The sequence below is a fragment of the Gavialis gangeticus genome, unplaced genomic scaffold, assembly GCF_001723915.1.
Source record: "Gavialis gangeticus isolate Ggan-Ray unplaced genomic scaffold, GavGan_comp1, whole genome shotgun sequence".
Lineage (NCBI taxonomy): Eukaryota > Metazoa > Chordata > Crocodylia > Gavialidae > Gavialis > Gavialis gangeticus.
Window position 1 is genome coordinate 102,577,588 of NW_017729025.1, and position 22,318 is coordinate 102,599,905.

General features: G+C 40.9%; 2 protein-coding genes across 2 annotated transcripts in view; both read right to left on the reverse strand.

Annotated features, from left to right (window-relative positions):
* Positions 1-15,523, reverse strand: part of TTC17 (tetratricopeptide repeat domain 17) — a 107,906-nt gene extending 92,383 nt beyond the window's left edge. Inside the window, exon 1 of the mRNA XM_019519367.1 lies at positions 15,348-15,523. Within this exon, the coding sequence (XP_019374912.1) occupies positions 15,348-15,506 (159 nt within the window). The 5' untranslated portion in view covers positions 15,507-15,523. The remainder of the gene's footprint in view (positions 1-15,347) is intronic.
* Positions 15,524-18,170: 2,647 nt separating this feature from the next.
* The window catches only part of API5 (apoptosis inhibitor 5), a 28,061-nt gene continuing 23,913 nt past the window's right edge, over positions 18,171-22,318 (reverse strand). Inside the window, exons 13-14 of the mRNA XM_019519368.1 lie at positions 21,756-21,892; positions 18,171-20,372 (exon numbers count right to left, since the gene is read on the reverse strand). Of these exons, the coding sequence (XP_019374913.1) occupies positions 20,293-20,372; positions 21,756-21,892 (217 nt within the window). The 3' untranslated portion in view covers positions 18,171-20,292. The remainder of the gene's footprint in view (positions 20,373-21,755; positions 21,893-22,318) is intronic.

Consider the following 22,318-nt stretch of genomic DNA (forward strand, 5'->3'; position numbering starts at 1 on the left):
GGAAATCAGAACTTACCTAGACATATTTTGATTAAATAAAAACTCCTTAGGTTATAATACAATTTCAAAGACATAATGACAACTTTAAAGGCAAATTAATACATAGACCTAAGCAGTATGGGTTCATAAATAAATTCTATATACACATTACTGTATAAAGGGGTTGTATTCAGTTGGCTGGACTGGGACATACCTCTACCCCACTGCCAGTGAAAGGAGTCCTAATGGGTCTCCCTACTCCAGAATCCATTAGTGAGGTGAATGACAAGACATTATACCCTGTGCTTCACAAACTACAGCACTTAATGCTGCCACCATTTACCCCACCCCAAATTCCTGGCTCCTCCAGGAGACCCGCAGGCTGTATGACAGATCTACAGGCTGGAACTGTCCCATCAGCCATATATGCTTGACACACCTGCTCTAAATTATCTCCTTAATAGCTCAAAGATTATTTCAATGAAGCCTATTAATCCCTCTGTTCTTCAGTTTTTCAATTATGAAATGAATAAAGAACTTAGAGAACTACAGGAGAAAAGCGTATGTCACATTAAATAACGCAGGATTCTTGACTGAAAAACACGAACATGTTTTATACAACAAGAAAGATTTCTATACTTCCCTGACTTTCTGCCATCTGACACCACCAGCGAAGGAATCCTGCCTTATCTGCATATGAAAGAGCAACTTACAAAGATACTCTCATGGACCCAGAGGAACAGACTTCCACCTTCGGCTTCCTCTGCAAAAATTATTTTCTACCTGTGGGGACTTTTTACCATCTTTAAACTTTCCCTGAGCCTGAGGAAGTTCACGTGTGCTCAAAAGCTTGCAGAAAAAGATAATTTTTTTGCAATGTCTTAGTTGGTCTAATAAAAGGTATCATCTCTGAACCAAGAGTTCTAAAGTTTGGCATTTCTTTTTGTCTCAGACCAACACAGCTACCAAATACATCCCTGCAACATCATGATTTATGGCATTTAACCACCCAAAAGATCCTGCAGACATGGCAGGAGATGAGATAATGTTACAAGTTCACCTGTCTTGAAAACCAATTGCTGCATATAAACAAAAACTAAACAAATAAGATCTTTATTACTGCCATAACTGAGGAGGTAGTTACCTTCTCAAATCAAAACACTGCCAAAACAGTTTCCAGGCTTACTACCTCTTCCAAGCCATTTCAATCATCTCCCCACCCAGTGAAATATATGAACTTGCAGTTCAGGTAAGTTAAAATTTATACCTCAACACCTCTTCTCTACTGCATGCATACTCACCATCCATCAGTTATTCTGTGGGCAGGTTCTGTTTGCTTTAATCAATGCGAGTGTTACTAGGTCTTTTAAAACTCCCCTCTTATTTCAAACGCAATGGTAATAGTTCCATCAGAGAGCTGGTAATTACAGTTGGTCACCCTGGCAGTCAGTTGCCAGGGTGTCTGTCCTGTAGCTTACTGCTTTTCTCCCCTTATTTACAGTCTTTGAAGCAAGTCCATTCCATGGGTAGGGTCCTACCCATCTTGAGGAGGCAGGCAGCCAATTTTTCAGGGATATCATAGAAATCACAGAAAATAAGGGTGGGAAGGGACCTCAGGAGGTCATCTAGTCCAACCCCTGGCTCAAAGAAGGACCATCTCAGGCAAAGCCTTGTTTAGCCAGGTCTTGAAAGCCTCCAAGGATGGAACTTCCACCACCTCTCTGGGTAACCTGTTCCAGTATTTTACTATCCACATAGTGAGAAAATTCTTCCTAATATCTAACCTAAACTTCTCTTGTTGCAACTTGGTCCTTGTTTTGTCATCTGCCACCACTGAGAACAGTCTAGCTCCATCCTCTTTGGAACCCCCCTTCAGATAGTTGAAGGCTGCTATTATATCCCCCTCAGTCTTTTTTTCTAGACTAAGTTCAGTTCTGACAGCCTCTCCACAGAAGTCATGTACCCCAGCCCTCTCACCATCTTTACTGTCCTCTGCTGGACTCTCTCCAATTTGTCCACAGCTTTCTTCTAATGGGGGGCCCAAAACTGAACACAGTACTCCAGATGTGGCCTCACCAGTGCTGAATAGAGGGGAATAATCACTTCCCTTGACCGATGACAACACTCCTACCAATGCAGCCCAGTATGCCATTAGCCTTCCGGGCAACAAGGGCACTCTGCTGGCTCATATTCAGCTTATGGTCCACTGTAATCCTCAGGCCCTTTTCTACAGAGCTGCTGCCCAGCCAGTCAGCTCCCAGCCTATACTGGTGCATAGGATTGTTCTTTCCTAAGTGCAGGACTTTGCACATGCCCTTGCTGAACATCATGAGGTTCCTCTGGGCCCAAGCCTCCAATTTCTCTAAGTCACTCTGAACCCTAGCCCTACCTTTTAGCATATCCACTACTCCTCCCCAGCTTGGTGTCACCTACAAATTTGCTGAGGGTGCACTCTATGCCATCTTCCAGGTCGCTAATGAAGACATGGAACAAAACCAGCCCCAGGAGGGGCCAGCTGCTATTTTCATGGCCTTCTTGCAGCAGGGCTCTCCCTACGTCTCTGATTCGCTAAGGGGCCGTGGCAGTCCTGCCCTTCCCCACAGATTGGCAGATGGCGCAACACTTTGGTTTAATTACCCTGATTAAGCCCAGGGAAGCTATTAATCCACACTTTATTAAGTATGGATTAAATTAGAGTAATTAAGACATGGTTTTGGACAATTCCTAATCTATTAAAATCCACACACACTTCAGGGTGGATGGTGGAGAAGGGGCTGGGGGCAATGCAGCCCCAGGCCCTTCTCCACTAACAGCCCCAAGGTATGGGTGCACCTGGTTGCAGCCTCTCCACCACCTGCTGTGAGCAGCCCCGTTCCTCCTGCTCCCCACCCCGTCCAAGATTGCAAGGCTTCAGCTAAGTTTTTTTAAGCAAGCCCACCAAAGTCATGGAATCCACTGTTTTCCACGGAAAATGCAAAATCACAGTTTTGGTAGGTCCCCATCCATGGAATTCACTCCTTCCCCCTACAGAGGCAATATATTTCTTTAGCCAAATATGTAGTATTTGACTTTCTGAGGAAAGGGTAGATTATTTTTATATCAGTCCAGCACCCAAAATTGCATACTATTCCTTTTCCATGAGGCACCTATTTACAATGTGACAACCTATGTCTTTACATGGAAGATGCATACTACAGAGACAGTATTTGCAAAACTGAGAGCCTATGCAATCAAGATTGGACAGCGTCTGAATGAAATCTTCACATTGGTCATAGCTGTGGTGAAGTTTCACCGTGATTGTTGAAAGCAGGAGTGTAGCACCACTTTTTCTAACAGGTCAAGGTAGGTTTTTCTTTGTGCATTTGTCCTACAAACTGTGCACTACACTCATGTGGTAGATTATGTTCTCAACCTCATTTTAATAGTATGATTTTCAGGAAAAAAGCTTGATTATTGATGACTACAACAGCTTTGACAGCATAGTGCTCCATTTTTATGACAAAAGTCCTCATGCTTCACTTAAAAAAAAATCCAAGTAATGTTGAAGAATTTCCCCTAATTGCATGGATCACTATATTTGCTCCTTTTTTCCATCATCATGTAAAAACTACTATGAATTATAGTGATAAGATAACAGGAAACAATATGCCAGGTCATCTGGGATGTAAAGATCCAACTTCCATGTTAGAAAAAAGACTTGGATATCCCCACAACTTTAACAAACAGGATACCATCTTGGGGATTTAGAGCTGAACCCTTGATGTGTAAAACACAGCAACAGCAAGTTCATGTAGGTGATATCAGTACCAGGGACAGGGCCCTTTGTGTCTGCAATAAGAATTATAAGCGTGGATCCTTTCCCCATACAACTGCAAAGTTGACTAGCAGTTTTAGAGCTTGGACACATAACACCTGAAGACGTGTAAACAAGGAGTAGATATTATAGAATTAGCCCAAGAAAATTCAGGGGTAAGATTATATAGGTGTAACCTACTTCAGCATGCATGTCATTTCTCCACAGCTTATCCCAGAAGAGCTACTTACTACTACCCTCCCATCTAGTGGTAATAGCAGCCTATGATATGCAGCTAATCTGTCCACTTTGGGTCCTAATGTCATTTACAATAGCGTACAAGCAAGATATAAATTACAGTAAGGTAAATATGTTTGTGCCTCAGCCCTTACACACAGCTCCCAAGGAAATTAGTGATAGGTGGATATCTAGCTAGTCAGCTTTGAAAGTTTCACCGAAAGGACCTTTCTTATACTGTTCTTCCCATTTTTAAAGGCATTTGTTGATTTAAAAAAAAATCAAAATCAAAGAAACAGAGAAAAAAATATACTAATGATTCTGTAAAATGAATTTTGACATGCTAAAAAATGATACTCCCAGTACTGATCTTTAGTTTTGATTAAAACATTTTTGCATGTTTTGAAGGACCTATTTACATTTTTTCCTGCTATCTTTACCTCTAATATCTGAGCCTCATCTAATATCTTTACCCCCAATATCTAGAGCCTCATTTTTAAGTTACTCTTATGTCAGAAAGATGACTGCTTTGAGCATTTAGGTAATTACATGAACCATTGATTGTTGGCACAAAAGGTACATGCACTTGTTCTTCCTTCTTTGTACTTAAATGTCGATTGAAAAGTCCAAACAAGACTACAGTTTTACTAAAATCCCAGACAAGGAGAGAAGCTGATCAATGAAAAAGTTCTTATTGAAACTCAAATAGCTCCTACCATCTGAATTTCTGCAGTGCCTCTGCTGTAAGCCACTTTTAGAGTAAGTGTTCTTTGTTCAACTTTACCCTAAGGTGAAAGTGTCTTTTTAAAGGGACAGTTGCTCAAATGTACCCACTGACACAAAGGACATCACAGGAAAAAGGACTCGATTCAACAAAAAGAAAGCTGACTTTGCACAATACTGAAGCCAGAGGGGCTTTTAGAGCTAAAACAAATCTTGAAAGCTTTGCATGGACCAATGTATGTTGGCAGTACTCTGTACTTTCTAAGGTATTCAAATAATTAAACCTGAAAGCTTGGCAGCATCCAGCAGTACATTTTCCCACAGTCCAAATTATATTACACTCAGAAATATTTTTTTCATCTCAATTTCATTGTCTATCTTAATCAAAACCATTTTGAAATAAGTAATTTCTAAACTGATGCAGGAAGCTGGTACTCTCCTAGAATGGTTCAGTAAAAATGCCCACGCAAAACTGTTAGTGCTTTGCGTTTCTGTATTAAAGTATAATCCAAAAGAACAGAAGCTAGATCTTTTGAAGGAGATAAGTTATCTACCACATTCCCTACAGTAGGGATGATCCTTCCCATATTTTCCTTAAGCAAGCAACACAGCTTCCATTATTTCCCTCTAGAGATGGTTTTTCAGTCTACTATATCTTAAATCTTGGCTCCCAGTCAGATGCAAAGTGGTTCTGAATCAGTGTTTGCCACCAGGCACTTTTGTTTCTCTGTATCGAGAAGTTTCATGATCTGTGGATAAATGGAACAAGTCTGACACTCCAGAAAAAGCTGCAGAGGTCTGCCCACATGGGATTTAAATTCATACACTTTTAGGCAAGTGGAAAAGTAATAAAAAAGAAAAGATTCATGTACTCCTGTATACTCAAAGTACAAGTGAACAAGTGAGATGTAGCTGGAGGCAACTGTTCCAAGGGATGCTATAGGAAGAAGTATCTAGAAAGAGTGATGTTCGACTGAGTTTGAACTATCCACAACTCAGGCAACAGTGGTATAAGTTGAAGCTGTGTGGTATATGTTGAAACTAATCAGTATTAACCACAGAGACTACTAAAGAAAACGGGGAAAGACAAGCTACAGAAGAATGGGGAATTCAGACACAGTTTAAGGATTTCATATATATAACCTAGAAGAATTTGACTGTCACACAAATAGGCCTGTAGAATACAGATCTTTCAAAGACCTTCTTAAGAGATAACACACCTAAGCATGTGTCAAATGAAGATACCCCTTTCTTCTAGTGTACCATCATCCTCATAACCATCAACACCATCCTACTTCACTGGTTAGGCAGAGCCCTGTAACCCAAGTGCCAACCTATTATCACTGGTCATTTGATTGCTTTAAGTGGGGAGAGCAATGCAGATTTATGTGTGCACCCAGTTATTGACAGAACGGCCTCTGAGGCCCCTGCTACCCATGACATGTAACTGGTTAACTGCACATTACATTTAGACTGGTCACATATGCAAAGTAATCATTACACAATAAAAATGACTATCCAGCTATAAAGAGAGCCAACCAGCTATAAAGTTAGCGCCTGAAAATGTGCAACAACTCTATAGCTGCTTTCTATTGAGCTTTAATTTGAACATGTAGCAGGGCCCTAAGTGAATCCTTTTTGTCACTTTCTGGCCACAGCAAATGCCGAGCAAATATACAAGAGGTCTTGTCACCAAAGCTGATGACTTAACCACCTCATCTGTTTGTCTTGCACTGTGAGAACCAAGAGCTCCATCATGGAATCCCTGAACAACTGGTTAAGGCTAATCTTATCCTCCCATATTAAAGCCCAGCATGTAAGCACACAGAGTCAAGAGTAGAAATGACGGCAAACTATTTTGATTTTTAGGAGCATAAAATACACTTCTACTCTGTACTTCCCAATAAAGATGCCAGAAAAGGATGTGATAAATGTTATTACAAGATCCCAAAGAAATTTACAATTGTAATAGTTAATGTCTAACAAAAACCAAATGAACAACTAGATTATCTAATCAGTTTCCTATATGATTTACAAGTGTGTATTTTTAGGACCGGAAACCTTGTGGTATGTTTTTAGATTCACCACAAATGTCATACCCATTTCTAAGTACATTTATGGCAGAGGTTCAGCTCTAAGCGCAAATAAACAAGCAGGATGACTTGAAAAGTCTGATTTTGCATTCTTGGTTGCTTTGCAGTTTTCTGACTTTAACAGGCCCATTGTTCAAGCATGTCCTTGGGTCACTTCCAAACTGTCTTTTCACTGTGAAGCCTGCAAGACAATATGGACAAAATATGCCAATCATAAAGCAAAGCTTCCTCAGCTGCCTGACTGGCTCTGAAATGTTGAATCATGTCAATTCCTGTCCTAATAAACTTTTACAGTTGAAAGACATGAACCCAATAGAAAGAAGGAAAGAACGGAAGAGAAAAGGCTGGGGTATGTGACAAAGATAAATGAGTAAACGACTGAAGGAAAGTTCTTATACAACCCCCTAATTTTTAGTACTTGCAGTTCCAGTGATGTCAGTGGGACTTCAGGAGCACCGATTCCCAAAACACTGAACTGTACAACTGCAAATTCACAAAGTGAGTAGGTGGCATTCCTCCCGGTCAAACCAATGCATGCAAGCTAGATTAAGTGGCAAATGTGAACACGTGTAAGAGGTTTACTTTCATCATGACTACCACCACAGAAATCTTGACGCAAGTATTTTTCCAAACTTGGCTGTTACTGTGTTTTTTTCATCTCAGTGAAGCCCTCTGCTTTGCTTAACAGCCCCTCTGGCTCAAAGAGGGTGCTTTCACACACAATCAGTTCGGTGCACTCATTCTAGCAAACCAAGAAACTCTGCATCTCTAATTGATCAAAGCTCTTCATCATGACTAATGGTAAATGCAATTAACAGCTAACCACTGAGCTTGACATGAATATACTTAGTTTAATGTAAACTTTCTGACAAACACCCAGAGCTGGCAAAATATAACTGTAGTCAGAAATTTCTAAACATGCATAAAACAATCAAGCTAGGTTCATAACCTGCAGAGCACAGACTGTGAGGATCAAACTTTACAAAAGTACTGTATAAAGACAAAACACATACATGTAAATGTCTCCTGTCACCCCCTCACGTTTTCACAAAGGAAATGATACTTTTTCCATTTCATAGGCTGAGAAGTTTTAAAGACAACTTGGCCAAGGAAAACCTGCATCTAAAATACAGCTGTTCCAAGATGAGTTTTGCCTTAAACCAAGCTTCCTCTCAAGAATAATCTGTTACTTGATCCATGCTTAAAGCTTCCAGTGCTCAGCTGGATATGCTAGTGAGTAAAAACTGGCCACTAGTTTTGGTCATCTTATAAATATCACCAAAAACTGTGTGTACTCCAGTCTGGTCCCTCAAGTACGTGTGTGCCATAAGTAAGTTGTATTTTTTTGGTTTGGGAAAAAAAAAGGGGGAGAGGTTTGGCGGGGTGGGGGTTAGAGCAGCAAAGCAGGCCTGGAAGAAAAATTCACTAAAGCCATACAAACCTCTATTTAGAAGGACAGTCCCACAAGAGAACAGCTGCCTTTTTCTGGAATACTCAGTAGGAAAGTCATTATAACCAGATAGGCAGAAGTATGGTCACAGATCCTTTAGCAGGCAGTAAGACAGCAGCTTTTATTTGTCTGTACTGGATTCTGGATCGCTCCTGGCTGTTTCAAGATTTCCTCCAGTCTAACACCAAGTACACCACAGTTTTCTCCTAACTTTGGTGTCACAAACACTAAGGTTAATCTGACATCAGTAAAGTATTAACTAGCTTTAAAGCCATCCAGGAATCATCCTGACACTGGGACTGTCTTGTTTAAATTTGTGTCATGCTTACACTCAATCTTTAATCAAATGCACATTACCAACTCTTTAAGATTTTATTGCCATGAAAGAAGCTGACCCACCTCCCCAGCCTTGGATGGGGTAAAATCCTTCATTTAAGTTTAGCTCAGGACCTTTCTTCCCCCATAGAGCAAACCCCAAAATAAAACAGTTCAACGTAAATCCAAGGAAGTTCCCCCTCCCCTGATGCAGAGACTTCTGTGCCAGATGAAAGTAAGTTCCTGGCAGCTTTTCTCTAGCCTTCCTTTAGAGCAGGGGTGACCAACCTGCAGTACAGGTGCCCCAAGTGGCACAAGCAACCTCTGTGCAGCATGTGGTAGACTGGAGAGGGACAGGCAGCACAACTACAGATAAGGCAGGGAACAGAAAGCAAGGCAGCAAATGAGGCATGGAATACAAGAAAGGAAGCAGAAAGAGCAAAAGATGAGGGAGGGAGAAGGAAGTAGAGCAAAAGATAAGGCAGGAGCGGCACACAGGAGAATGAAGAGCTAATTTGTGGGATACCTGCAGAAAAAGTTGGTCCCTGGTGTTTTAGACCATCTGCCTAGGAGTCCCCTGGCTCCAAGCCCTATCATAAGAGATAACTGGCTTTGTGTAGCTCCCTTTTTCATTCATTTTTGTTTGGCCCTTTTCCAATTTCTCTGCTACTTTTGCATCACAGCACATGTTATGCCAAGTAGTTAGTTTTGGCACAGGTCAATTTTTGTGATGACCAGGGCAGTATAAAATCTATTGCATAAAGTCTGAACTTTACATCATAGGTTGTGAAAGCCAATGTATTAGAGACATGATTACTTTATCAGTGGATTGGCAGGACATAGTGTTTCCCAAATTCAAAAGCACATATGACATATGACACCAAAAGGTGGGGAGTAGGATATGCTGGAGGGTAGGGCTAAGATTCAGAGTGACTTAAACAAAATGGAGGATTGGGCCAAAAGAAATCTCATGACAGCAACTGCAAAGTCCTGCACTTCAGGACAGAACAATCCCATGCACTGCTACAGCTGGGAGCTGACTGGCTGGGCAGCAGTTATGCAGAAAAGGACATGGGAGTTACAGTGGACAGTAAGATGAATGTAAGTCAACAGTGTGCCCTTGTTGCCAAGAAGGCTAACGGCATACTGGTCTGCACTGGTAGGAGCACTGACAGCAGATTGAGGGAAGTAAATTATTCCCTTCTATTTAGCACTGGCGAGGCCATATCTGGAGTACTGTGTCCAGTTTTGGGCCCTCCACTACAGAAAGGATGTAAACAACAAGAAAGGATGTAAACAAAGGATGTTCAGGGGCTGGGGCACATGACTTATGAGGAGAGGTGGAGAGAACTGGGCTTATTTAGTCTGAAAAAAGAAGACTGAGAGGGGATTTGATAGGAGCCTTTAACTGCTGAAGGGGGTTCCCAAAGAGGATGGAGTTAGACTGTTCTGTGGTGGCAGATGACAGAACAAGGAGCAACAGTCTCAACTTGCTGCAAGGGAAGTTTAGGTTAGATATTAGGAAGAATCTTCTCACTAGGAGGGTAGTAAAGCACTGGAACAGGTTACCCAGAGAGGTGGTGGAAGCATCATCCTTGGAGGCTTTCAAAACCCAGCTAGACAAAGCTTTGGGTGGGATGATCTAGTTGGGGGTGGTCCTGCTTTGAGCAGGGGGATGGACTAGATGACCTCCTGAGGTCCCTTCCTACCCTAACTTTCTAGGATTCTATGAAGTTTCTGGAAGTGAAGTTTACGTTGAATATTAGGAAAAACTCTCTCACTGGGAGGATGGCAAAGCACTGGAATGGGTTACTTAGAGAGGTGATGGACTCTTTATCCTTAGAAGATTTTAAGGTCCAGTTCAACAGAGCCCTAGCTGGAATGATCTAGTTGAGGATGGTTCTAGTTTGAATACAGGGTTGGACTAGATGACCTCCTGAGGTCCCTTACAACCCTGATTTTCTGATTTATATATGAACTAATTTACTTGAAAACTGCTATTCCAGTTTATGTCTACTTAGTCAAGTACATCAGCTGGCCAGAAGTGATCTCTTCAAAATACAGAAAACTGTTAGATTGTAACACCAAGCCCAAGTCTCTGGCAGGAGTACTCCACAAGTGACAAGGAGTACTCCTTGTCCCAGTGTCATTCAGGATGTGTTAGCTACATTAACTCAGGGAGAAACTACCATCACTGGGTTGTAAGCAGGGAAGTGTTTTTTGACATGGAGAATTTTAACCTGCAAGGTATCACACAAGAGGAATGTTTAACCTATAAACAGATGTCCTCTGAAATATCTTTCCCTGTAAAAAAACAGGCTACTGCATTCTGAACATACCGTAGGTAGAGTTTCTAAATTGTCTTCACTTCCAGCTTCTGATGCAGTAACCCAGTCCAGTTTGGCAACAAAGAACAGCATTCATTGAGATAACCCGAAGGTTGGAGTGGTGTTACTTATCAGGATAACCAGAATTAATTAGCTTAGTAAAACCCATTGTTTAAGCCTCGTCTATGTTTAGTCCGAGGCATCCGCCCTTCATGCAGACACTTTAGTGTAACTGGACTGCCTCTAAATTTCTCTGAAATGGAGACATGACTTCCCTGTCCATTTCTCAGATTGCTGGGAAGGTTAAAGCAAAGCAAAGCAAGTGCTAACTAGACTAAGATCTTAGTCAACACCCTTTGTGAGCCATTTCTAGTTTAGCCTGGCATGTTCTAACTGCTTCACACCCAAACCTCATGGCCAGCCCTTGTGCAAATGAAGTGATCTGATACGATGACATAGGAAGCAATGGATAGGAAACACCAAGACTCAGTGCAAAGGCTTATAATTCAAGTGGTAAACAGTTACCTTCATATCTTACTGTTGTTGTCAAAGAAGGGCAGTTTGGTGTAGTTCACTGATTACTACTAAGAACTGATGAACTCATATTTTGTTGTTTGATAAAACGGTACTTATTCAAAGCGTATAATCCTTCAGTCCACCTAGCAAAGAACTTGTTGTCTTCACTCAAAAGGCAAATACCTCCTCTCTCCCCTCCCAAAAGCAACAATATTTAAATTTATGGAAATCCATAAAATAAAATAAAATTCCGTGGAACCCTGCTGGAGTCAAAATAGAAGCTCCATCAGCACACACCAGTCACAAATTCTGAATTTATGAATACTGTAAAGAGATTCCTCTATGGGAATTGTAATGAGATTCCCATAATTAGCTTCCTATTCCCTTCAGGATTAAGATATAGGAACAAGCTCAGACATAGAAAATATAAAATATAAACCAATAAGGGCCTTTCAGCATAATAAACCTTTCCAACGGTAAAAGACACAAGCACCAGATGCACCTACAAGTAAAACGTAATATATTCCTTGGTAACAACATTTAGAGAGACCTCACCCAAACTGAGGTCAGAGGAGCATGCAACAGCTGTTGGGTCATCTGTGTCCTCTAAGTCTATAGTTTTATTAAATTATTTACCCTACCAATGTCAGTGTACAAGGCAATTTAGGGATGGGATTACAATCCATATTCAAGAAAAGATAAGATGTAGCAACTTCGAAAGAAGAGAATCACCACTACTCTTTGCAGTGAAACAGAATAACTTTAAATCCAACAACAAAACGTTCAATTATTCATAAAGCACTGAAGCCCTCAAGATTATGAATGTCTCCTGCTTGGAAGTTCTTGCAGAGCTCTTTCAGTAAGATGTGCAGGATACATGTAAACTTATAGAAGATTCTTTGATGAAGGTCACTACACTATTTGCTGTAGAAGCATTAATTATCAGGAAGTGATAAAGCTACATATTTCGGTTGCACAGGCTGCTACACAGCTTTTTTTTTGACAAGTTCCAGTCCTAATGATAGCTATATTCTATGGTGATATGTACTTTATTTACACCTATCTATATATGCATGTGCAATTATTACATGAAAGCAATGCACAATAAATAACACTTTAAACCTTTTTTATCATGCAAAGTATGCTTCAAGACATCGCAAAAGATATACAGGAACAAAGAAATTTAAAAAAGTAGGACAGAGAACGTTCTGGGGCAAAACAAGAAAGGAAGTAAGATATGACAGAGCAAAGATCTAGAAAGGATGTTGAAAAGGCAAAGACATTTTGTTCCAATTGTGCTGAAAGTGAACAAAGACAAACAGGATGCTAAATGAGCAAAGGATATTTTTACATTTAGTATCACACCTTCATGATGTTTATGGCGAGTTGTAGTAAGCTTTCAGGTCCATGCTACTTTGAGTGAATTCCTGGTGCAAGAAATACTCCATAAATCTCAAGTGATATTGCCTGAAATCTCTGGTGTATGTATTGTAAATCTGAAATAGGCATTTTTAAATTTATTTATTCATTCTCTCTTGACCTTTTTAGTTACATAAGTAATTACTTAGTAGACATTCTGAATGACAAGCAACCAGATTTTACAATTACTATAAGTATAACCAAGCAATCCTAACCACAATATTTGGAATAGACACTGCGCACTGATACTTTTCCCAGATTTCTCATGTAAGCTTCCTATTCTTAATACCATACAGGTTTTAACCAAATGTTCTTGGAGGAAAAATTTAGCATCTCACTGGACAGAAACCTTTACTTCTAAAAAAAAGTAGGGGTAAAGCAATTGAGGGGAGGGAGAGAAGGGAGGGAATCCTGGTTTTCAAGAACATACATTTTATTTCTAAAGATGAATTGAACAGTTGGATCACTTAATAAACAGGGGGGTGGGGATCAAAGTTACAAAGTACCAAAAAGGAAGCCACCTCTCCAGGTTCCTTACTACCTCAGTGTCTACACAATATGAGGTTAGAAATGGATGGATGTCATTTGTATTAAATTACCTGATTCATTATTGTAAATGTACCATTACAATTCACAAAACACTTTTATCTTAAAGCTCTTTATATTCTGCAGACACCCTCTCATTTTAGCTGCTTCCAGGATGCAACCTAGTAGCTGTTTGGTAGGGTACAGAAATGCCACACAAAAATTTAGAAAAGAAAGTGAAATTTATAATGCATAAATCATCACAGCTACAGTACAACAGAAGCATCTTACACATACTTAATGAGGTCTGTTAGGCAGTGGAGACAAATCCCAAAAGTCAAGTTGTCAAATCTGAATCTAGCTAGTTAATTGTTTCAATTATTTTTTGCCTTTTGAATAAAAAAACATATTTAATGTAAGAAGAGATGCTGTTTCTCTCTCTACCACACCAAGGGAGCAGATTTTAAAACAATTTTTTAAAACTTGTGAAATATACAATAGCTGCTTCTCTTCTGTAATTGAGTGAACTGTGAAACAGCTCCTTACCAAAACAACCAGTTGTGACTAAGCAGATATAAGTACTACAGAGGAGAACGGATACTTGCTACAACAGCTCACTGCATTACTACCATACATTGCTTCCCACAACCCAAAGGAAAAGGGAAGAATAGGAAAAGAAAAGGAAAGGAACTTCAAACCCATCTGCACTTCAGATTACGGCTACTACATCAAAAAGCTTTGACAATTAAAGCATCAGGCACTGCAGTCATTTTTCATGCCCTTTCAGATTAGTAACTGCTAATACTAATCACAGTTAATGCTGTACTCACAAATTCCCCTTCATGATACAGGTAGATAAGGTTCTTTGGGTAAGTCTGATATCTTTTATTACACCAACTAAATAGTTGGCATTTTTTCTTTTTTCCCCCCAACTATTTAGTCCAGCAAAAGAGATCAGATTTACCCAAAGAACCCTGCCTGCCTACACCCTTAGACCAACATGGCTACAACTTACACTGCTCTGTGTGAGAGGGCACTTGCTGTATGAGAACCAAGCTACTTCAGCATTAACACTCACTGAACTTGGCTTCCCCTTTTCTTCCAGCATAGTCTATAAAATCAAACACCCTTTAACAAGTGACATCTAGGAACTCATGGCTCAAAATACAACCACAGGCTGGAATTAACATAAGAACCTAAACCATAAGACCTGCCATTTCCTGGGTCAGACCAGAAGCCGGTCTTTCCCAGTACCCTGCATCACATCATGGCAGAGAGCAGATGCTAAATGTGAGAGTGGCCTGGGCACAACCAGGGTTTTTTCCACTGCTCTTCTCTCCTCTACAACCTCCAGCATTTAACGTCAAGCTTCCCTGCTTGTCTCATGAGCAAGGAAGCTTGACTTTGAATGCCGGGGGTTGCAGTGGAGAGAGGAACGGTGGAAGAAACCCATTTAGGCGAGCAGGGAAACACACCTCCCCTCCGAGAGCGGGTTAGGTGCTTTGACAGAGACAGTATGTCATTTCTCAGCATTCCCTCAAGCAGTGATTCTCAACCGGGGGCTACGGCACCTGGAGATGTGCTGTCGTTCAGGACCCACCAGACAAGCCCAAAGGTGTCAAACGGGAACAGCCCACTGTGTGAAGAGCATCCTGCCCTTGCTGTGGTCTGTGCCAGTGGGGATCCCCGCCAGACACACAGCTCTCATGACTCATACAGAGACCCAGAAAGGGCATTTCCCAAGGGTGGAGGGAAGCCTCGCACCGCCACCCCGGGGACTTTGCTCCCGTGTGGCCCAGACGGTTGCCCAAAAGGCTCCCAGCCCGAGGACCGCGGTGGAGCAGTAACACGAGGGCAGGGGCTGAGCGGCAACACGAGCGAAGCCGAGGCCGAGCCCGGCGGGGCCGGGACGCCGCCTGCACCCGCAGCCCGGCGGGGGGTGGTCCCGGCGGGCACCAGCCGCCCCTCACCTGCTGCTGGATCTTGCCGTCCTCGGTGACCACCCAGTGGGTGGTGGCAGCGCCCGGCGGCGTCCCCAGGCCCAGCAGCAGGGACAGACCCAGCACCCGGCTCAGTGGGGTGACCACCAACCCCGGGCCGCCCCGCCCGGCCGCTCCAACAGCCGCCATCTTCGCCGACCCCAGCCCTCCCGCGCCACCCGGAACCGGAAGCTCGGCGGCCGCCATTTTGGGCGGGGGGGCGAGGGGGCGAGAGAGAGAGAAAGAGCGAGGTAGCCCCAGAGCAGAAGGGGCGGGCCCACGGGGAGGGGCTTCCGGCCAGTAGCTTACGTCACGGCGTGGAGGTGTGGCCGCGGTGCTCCTGGCTCAGGTGTTACAAGTATTGCTGCTATTCATTCATTATTAATACTAATGGCACGTAATAATCAAGTCATAACGTAATAGGAGCAAGGACAAATAATTTCTAATAATAGTAATAAAAATGCTAATAAAATAAGGATAATAATAATGAAGAGGTTGAGTATAATAGTAATAATAAAAATGACAGTAATAGTAACAATAAACATAATGGTTATCATAGTAATAATGATAATAATAGTGACAATGCAGTAAAAAGAAGATAAAGTAATAATAAAACCACATCGTAATCTCTGGCAGTCCCTCGTGGTCGAGGATGATTATCTTTTCCCTATGCTCTTCTCTGTGTGTGTGAAGATGGTTGAGGAAGCCTGTTTGGCATAGACGTACAGGCAGTCCTCAACTTACAATATTTTGCACTTACAATGTTTATAAATTAACACCGTTTCAACTTTCTGATGTCAGTTTCGACTTTACAATGCTTGATCTGATGCGGCACCATGCCCGTGAACAAGTTCTCTCTATTGCTTCATGTCCCTGGAGGACATCTGTCCAAACTTCCTTGGATGCTTTCTCTGAGAAAGCAGACAAGACTCCAGAAGAAACTGCAGCGAAGACTCCAGCCAAGAACCCTTCAAAAAGTTCAACCAAGAGCCTTTCAAAAAGTCCAGCAGTCACCTCAGAGAAGTCCACCTAAATCAGTATGATCGTTATTTACAATGTAAATACATTAATGTAGCTATATTACTCATCTATACTTGATCAAATATAAAATTCTGGTGTATTTTTGGTAAAAATAGGGTATGGGGCCTTGGTTCAGGAACCTATCCCCCATTTATAACATTGTTTCTCATAAGAAAATTGTCTCCGAGTTACAATGTTTCGATTTAAACAGGGTTTTCAGGAACCAATTGTGTCTTAAGTCTGAGGACTGCCTGCACTCTACCACAGGGGAAGGGGCCTGTGCCTGACTTGTTTTATTGTGGAGAAGCTGCAGCACACGAGCCCCCCACAGCTCTTGACAGACAGGACTGTGATCCCATGGCAAGGAGACCAAGGCAACTGGAGATTCCGCTGTGCTGCAGCCTTCATCTGCCTGCATAGCCATTGAGATTCAAACACCTTCCTCCACCGTTGAGGACTTGTAGACCCAAAGATGGGGGCCAGGCAGGCTTATTAAAGCGGCGATCTGTACTCACTGTGTCAGCCCCATCAAAAGATACATGTGGTTTTTCAGGAGGAAAAGCATTGTCATCTGCTGTCCTCACCCCATCCTGGTGGTGCTGCCACTGCTTGGTCTGTGACAACTTTTTCATCAGTTACCTCTGCTTATTACAGCTAACCTTCCCTGAAGGCCATTCCACTATCCACCATCTGTGAATGCACAGGGTAGCAGTACAGCTCTGCACCCAGAGATCATACTAAAAGTATTAGTAATAGAATATTATTAATGAAATGACAGTAAGATTATAACAACAATTAAGTCGTTACAACAACATGACAATGATTATTGTTGCTGTTTGACCTTTCTTCTAAGCTGCTCAGTCTGGCATTGATATGAGCTTTATATGTGCTGGACAGCTGGCTGGGGCAGAACACTGAACCTGCCTTCTCAACCCCTATCCATTGGATGCTGCTGTATAAAGGTGCTTAAGGGAGGGGACAGCCATAGTGAGTCATGCATGGAGACAACTGTTTCTCTTCCTTTTAAACTATATCTGCTTGATCTAGGCTTTTTGACAAATGGATTTTTCCTGGCTTGATACTAAAATCTTGCATTGAGTCCATATGCATTTAAGAACAAGTAAAAGACTAAAGGGTTGTAGCATCTCTGTGATAGTTTAGAATACAACAGTCTGTCTTCCTACTAAGTGAAAGTTATTTTAAGATAATTAACATAATAGCCATATGCCGACAATTGAATGATCAAGCCTGTAAGTCACATGGCAAACTAAACTTAAAAGATGTTTAGATTTGGTAAAGTGGCAGATGTGTTTTCTGAAAGTTGCGATGACCAACAGGGTTTTCCAGGCTAAGCGTATGAATGTCACCATAGTGCACTGAAGTGGCAGACTCATTCTCACAAATCTTTCACCAGTTCTTGGATGCTAAATCACTGCTCAGTCATTGCCAGTTATGATAGTGTCTAGAATCGTGATCTAGAGTTTTGAAGAATCCCTATTACAACGTACTTTTCCAAGCAACAGGTCTTCCTGTTCCTGAATAAATTGCATTCAAACTCCTGGAACTCTCTCACAGCTTCTACTGGACATTTACCTTTCATGTTCTGTCCAAACCTTTGTTAGCTTTTCAGTTGTAGATTAAAGCATACCTATCCATTTGAAATAATCTGAGCTTCCATTAAAATGAAATAAAACTGTAGGAGAGAACATCCCTTCAATGAGTCATCACAAAAAGGTCTTTTAAGTATGAAATTGTTAGAAAGCCCTGTAATCATGAAACAACAAGCCACTCAAACAAAATTACAAAATGAATTTTATTTCAAAAGCATTAAGGGAACATTTACAGTTGAACAAGGTGGTCAACAGGTGTCTCCAGAAGAATTCACAGCCTCAGACGTTAAGAATAAAAGGAAGGGGAAGCTAGCTATTTCTGAGGCAGCAAGAACTTTGTGTAACATCATCTCTAGTAGAGTCCCATAAAGTCAACTCACTCAACTTCAGTGAGAAGGAAGCTGCTTGTATCCAATGATTAGTCTTAAACTGTGCTTGCAAGTAGGCTATGAAAATCGTTGGTTAAAAAAAAAAAAAAAGTCAACTAATTACCACATATGCAATAGGCCAAATTTTCACCTGCAACATTTGTACCACCTATCCAGCACCTGTTACCAAACTGATATTTTTTTTTCCATATGTGAAAGTTATTGTTCATATCGTTAGTATCTTAGTGACAATCTAAATTTAGCAGCTCTCTTGAAACTGGAAATGCAAGTTCAGCACAAATGCTTTTGGAATGTCCAAAGTTTACAATCACAGATCCAAAGTTAAGAAATTTCAGTTTACTGCTTCTTTAACCTCAATAGTTTTTCTATGCAGGCCTCTCTAAATAATTGTTTTCTTCCAGATCTTGCACTAGGTTCCAGAAATGCCCATGCCATATCCTCAGATTGCAGCGATAAATATCAGCATGCTAATGAAGACACCTGTATCAGATTCATATCCTATGACTCACAAATACACGCGAAACTAAATTGAAAACATCACTTTCAGGCATTTGGTTTGTTGGGGTATGGACATAAAAATGACTGAAAAAAAATTAAAGGGAAATCCTTCAGACTTCTAAAGCCTAAGCTATTTTATGTCAACATATCTCTGAACACTTAAAATTATTTTCCCTTCCAACTTTCCTTCTTTTTACGATCACCTAAACCCTTTCAATGGTGAATCTTTCAAGAATGACCTGAGAAAAAAGCAAAAAATTCTTAAGTGGTAAAAAAAACCTAAACAAACACCACCCCCCTCCACTGTTCTTTTAAGTGGTATTTACTGGGTGTCTGCATTTAAATAAGAATTACAAGCTATTATTAAAAACTAAATTGCATGGAATCTTTAATTCTTCACCTGAATCAAACTACATAACTGTAATTTTTCTGTTACCCAAAATACAATTTTATTTATATATTTTTAAAATGCAGTTGTATTGATTAAAACAAAAAAAAATTGGCAAGTGCCAGCCAACCCAGAAATGTTCAATGCGCAGGAAAGGCCAGCTATCTCCTCCGTCCAGCTTCACACTATGAAGCTTAATCATTACATCAGGCTTGCCCCGTTCTGGGAATATTTCTACTCATTTATTGTTTTTGTTTTTTCTTGTTGGTTTATTGAAATTTCATGGCATAAGTATATGCACACATTTATATTAAACATTAAAAACCCATTTTCAAAACGTCACCTTTGTGTTACAATGCACGGAGAAGAGTAAGATGTGCAAAAACAAAAACACCACATTCTCCACATCTTAAAAATAAAAGGATTGCTTCATGCTACAGGCAAAAGTTTTGCATCCATGTTGCAGACGTTATAAAACCAGCATTTATTTCAGTCAACGATTTTTATGAAAAGTAAGTAAATGCTAATTTCACAATGGTACTCTTCTCCACATATTGCAAAGTATGGTTATAGATGAGGAAAGGATTATTTCAGCTGTCAGTATGAACTGACACATCTTTGTAATCAAGCCTTTCCTGTCCGTTATTTTATACACAAACTCAATTATATAGTTTAATTATGCAATAGCTGATTTTTAGGTTAATATACAAACCATCAAGATGTAGCTTCAGATAAAACATCTACGCTGTTTTCCATTTCTGAATGAACCCTGAAGACACTTCAAAAATAAGAACTCAAAGTCGCTGACTGTAAGCATCCAAAAATACAGTTGCTGTTTCACTATGGACGAATTGTAGTCCGTTAGAAAAGTAGATCATACATACAAAGGTATAAAGAACATTTAAGTCAGTCTTTAGTGGAAGGCAGTCCTTGAAGGGATACAATAACCCAGGCAATCCTTTGATGAATGGTACGTTCACTTTTGACAGGTGCTTTCACCTGTAGTAGCCCTGGAGAATATAATGGTCTGTTCAGTAGATTCTTCCTCTACTGCGATTGCCTCGTCCTCCCCAGCCTCTCCCTCGGCCACCTCGGAAACCACCTCTTTGCTCTGAAAATAAAAGCAAATGCATTTATTCCATAGAGGTCTCCAAGTGTCTCTTGCTTTAACACCGTTTAAAAATGAAATTACATACCAAATCATACCTGTTACTGTTCTTTTAGGTACAATTATCTGCACTAACCCTCCATGAACAACACATCCAATCACACACACTTACACTTTGGTTCTTCTGCTGAGATGAGACTTGTTCTTAAATTAAACTGTTCATTTATGCCGTCTCTCTCTTCAGCTAAGTTTTAGTAGTTTTGGTTCTTTAAACATTAGGATCCCAAACCAGCAAGACACTTAAGCATGTACTTTATCTGCCTTGGTGTGAGGTGGGCATGCTAGAAGGGTGGGACAGGACGCAGCTGGACCTGGACAGGTTACAGGGGTAAGTGAATGAGAACAGGATGGGATTCAATACCGAAAAGTGCAGGGTACTGCACTTGGGCAGTAAGAACCTTCCGACCCTACATCTATGAATCTATGTTATGAGCCTCACTGAAGTCAACAAGACTGTTTCTTGTGCCTAGAATTAAGCATGTGGGAAGTCCTGTTGACTTCAACGGGGCTAATAAGTTAAATAAGTACATGCTTAAGTGTCTTGCTGGATTGGGGTCTTAATGTTTAAAGAACCAATACTACTAAAACTCAGCTAAAGAGAGAGATGGTATAAATGAACACCTGCATTAAGAACAAGTCTGATCTCAGTGGAAGAACCAAAGTGTTCCTCAGGCGATCATTACGAATCCAAAGTTTGATCTCAACAATTGTCTTGTTAAAACATAAAAGTGCATTATTTTCCTGCTACTGTTTCTTCCCTCTGTAGTTTAAAGACTTAACAGTCATTATATTTCTGTCCTTGCCTCTTGATTTTAAGTGTACTCTAGTTATTTAAAACCAGATAGTTTTGAGCAAGGAATTAAACATAAATGAAAAGACAGGCTGCTCCACTAACAGAAAGACATACTAAATTAAATGCCAAATCTTGAACCCTAAAGGTACACTGTGTTGTGCAAAACCTGTGTTAAACATACCAACCATGGGGAGTTGATAATGACAAAATTTTTACTCTTGAAAAAGTTCCGTCATTGTCACCATGACATAAATGTTATATCTTGGCTTTTAAATAATTTAGTCACTAATTCTAAGCAACTGCAAGCTATTGATCACTACTAAAATTTACAGCATAAACTTCACAGTGGATAAGTTTATACACTTACCCAAAACTTACTACTCTACTAGCAATTAGAAATAAAAATACAATTACATGAAACGGTCATGATAGCCTAATTCTGAATCTAGAGGTGATCTTGTGAGAATTTTCCTCAATTCTTTCTTTCCCATAGGTAAATAATTCATTGTACAAAACTCTTCTGTAAAACTCACCATAAGAAAAGCTACCCAGGTTGCTACTGTATTTCCCACTGGGAGGGTTGTATATTTGTCTTGCATCCCTTTTTGGTCCTGCTGCAGCTTTCTTCGGGGGTGAACTTGAGGTTGTATCTTCACTTGCTCTTTTTTGCCTACGAAGGAAAAAAGCAAAACCATATCTTTGGAAGATAGCACACAGTCCCTTAAGCGAGACATACAAGTAGAGCACGTTCAGCTTCACAGACTATTAAGTAAGAGCCAGAATGGTTAGAGTGGAAACATACATAACATCTGAAATGTTTCCAAATTAAATGGGCTTGAAAACATTTAACAAGCCTATTGTTTCAGACTCCAGACAGGTGCAGCCCGAGCTGGAGTATTTCAAAACTGCCCCAGCTGATGCAGCAGTGTGTTCTCCAGCCAGTGTGCGCAACAGGGGTGCAAATGGTCTCCCAGGCAGGTGTGGGGCAGGGAAGGTGCACAGCTGCCACTCAGCAGCTCCTGCTGCCACTCAGCTTCCACTCCTCCCCTACCCACTTCCCACCAGTGGAGAGGTATGTGAAAGTCCCCAGCAGTGC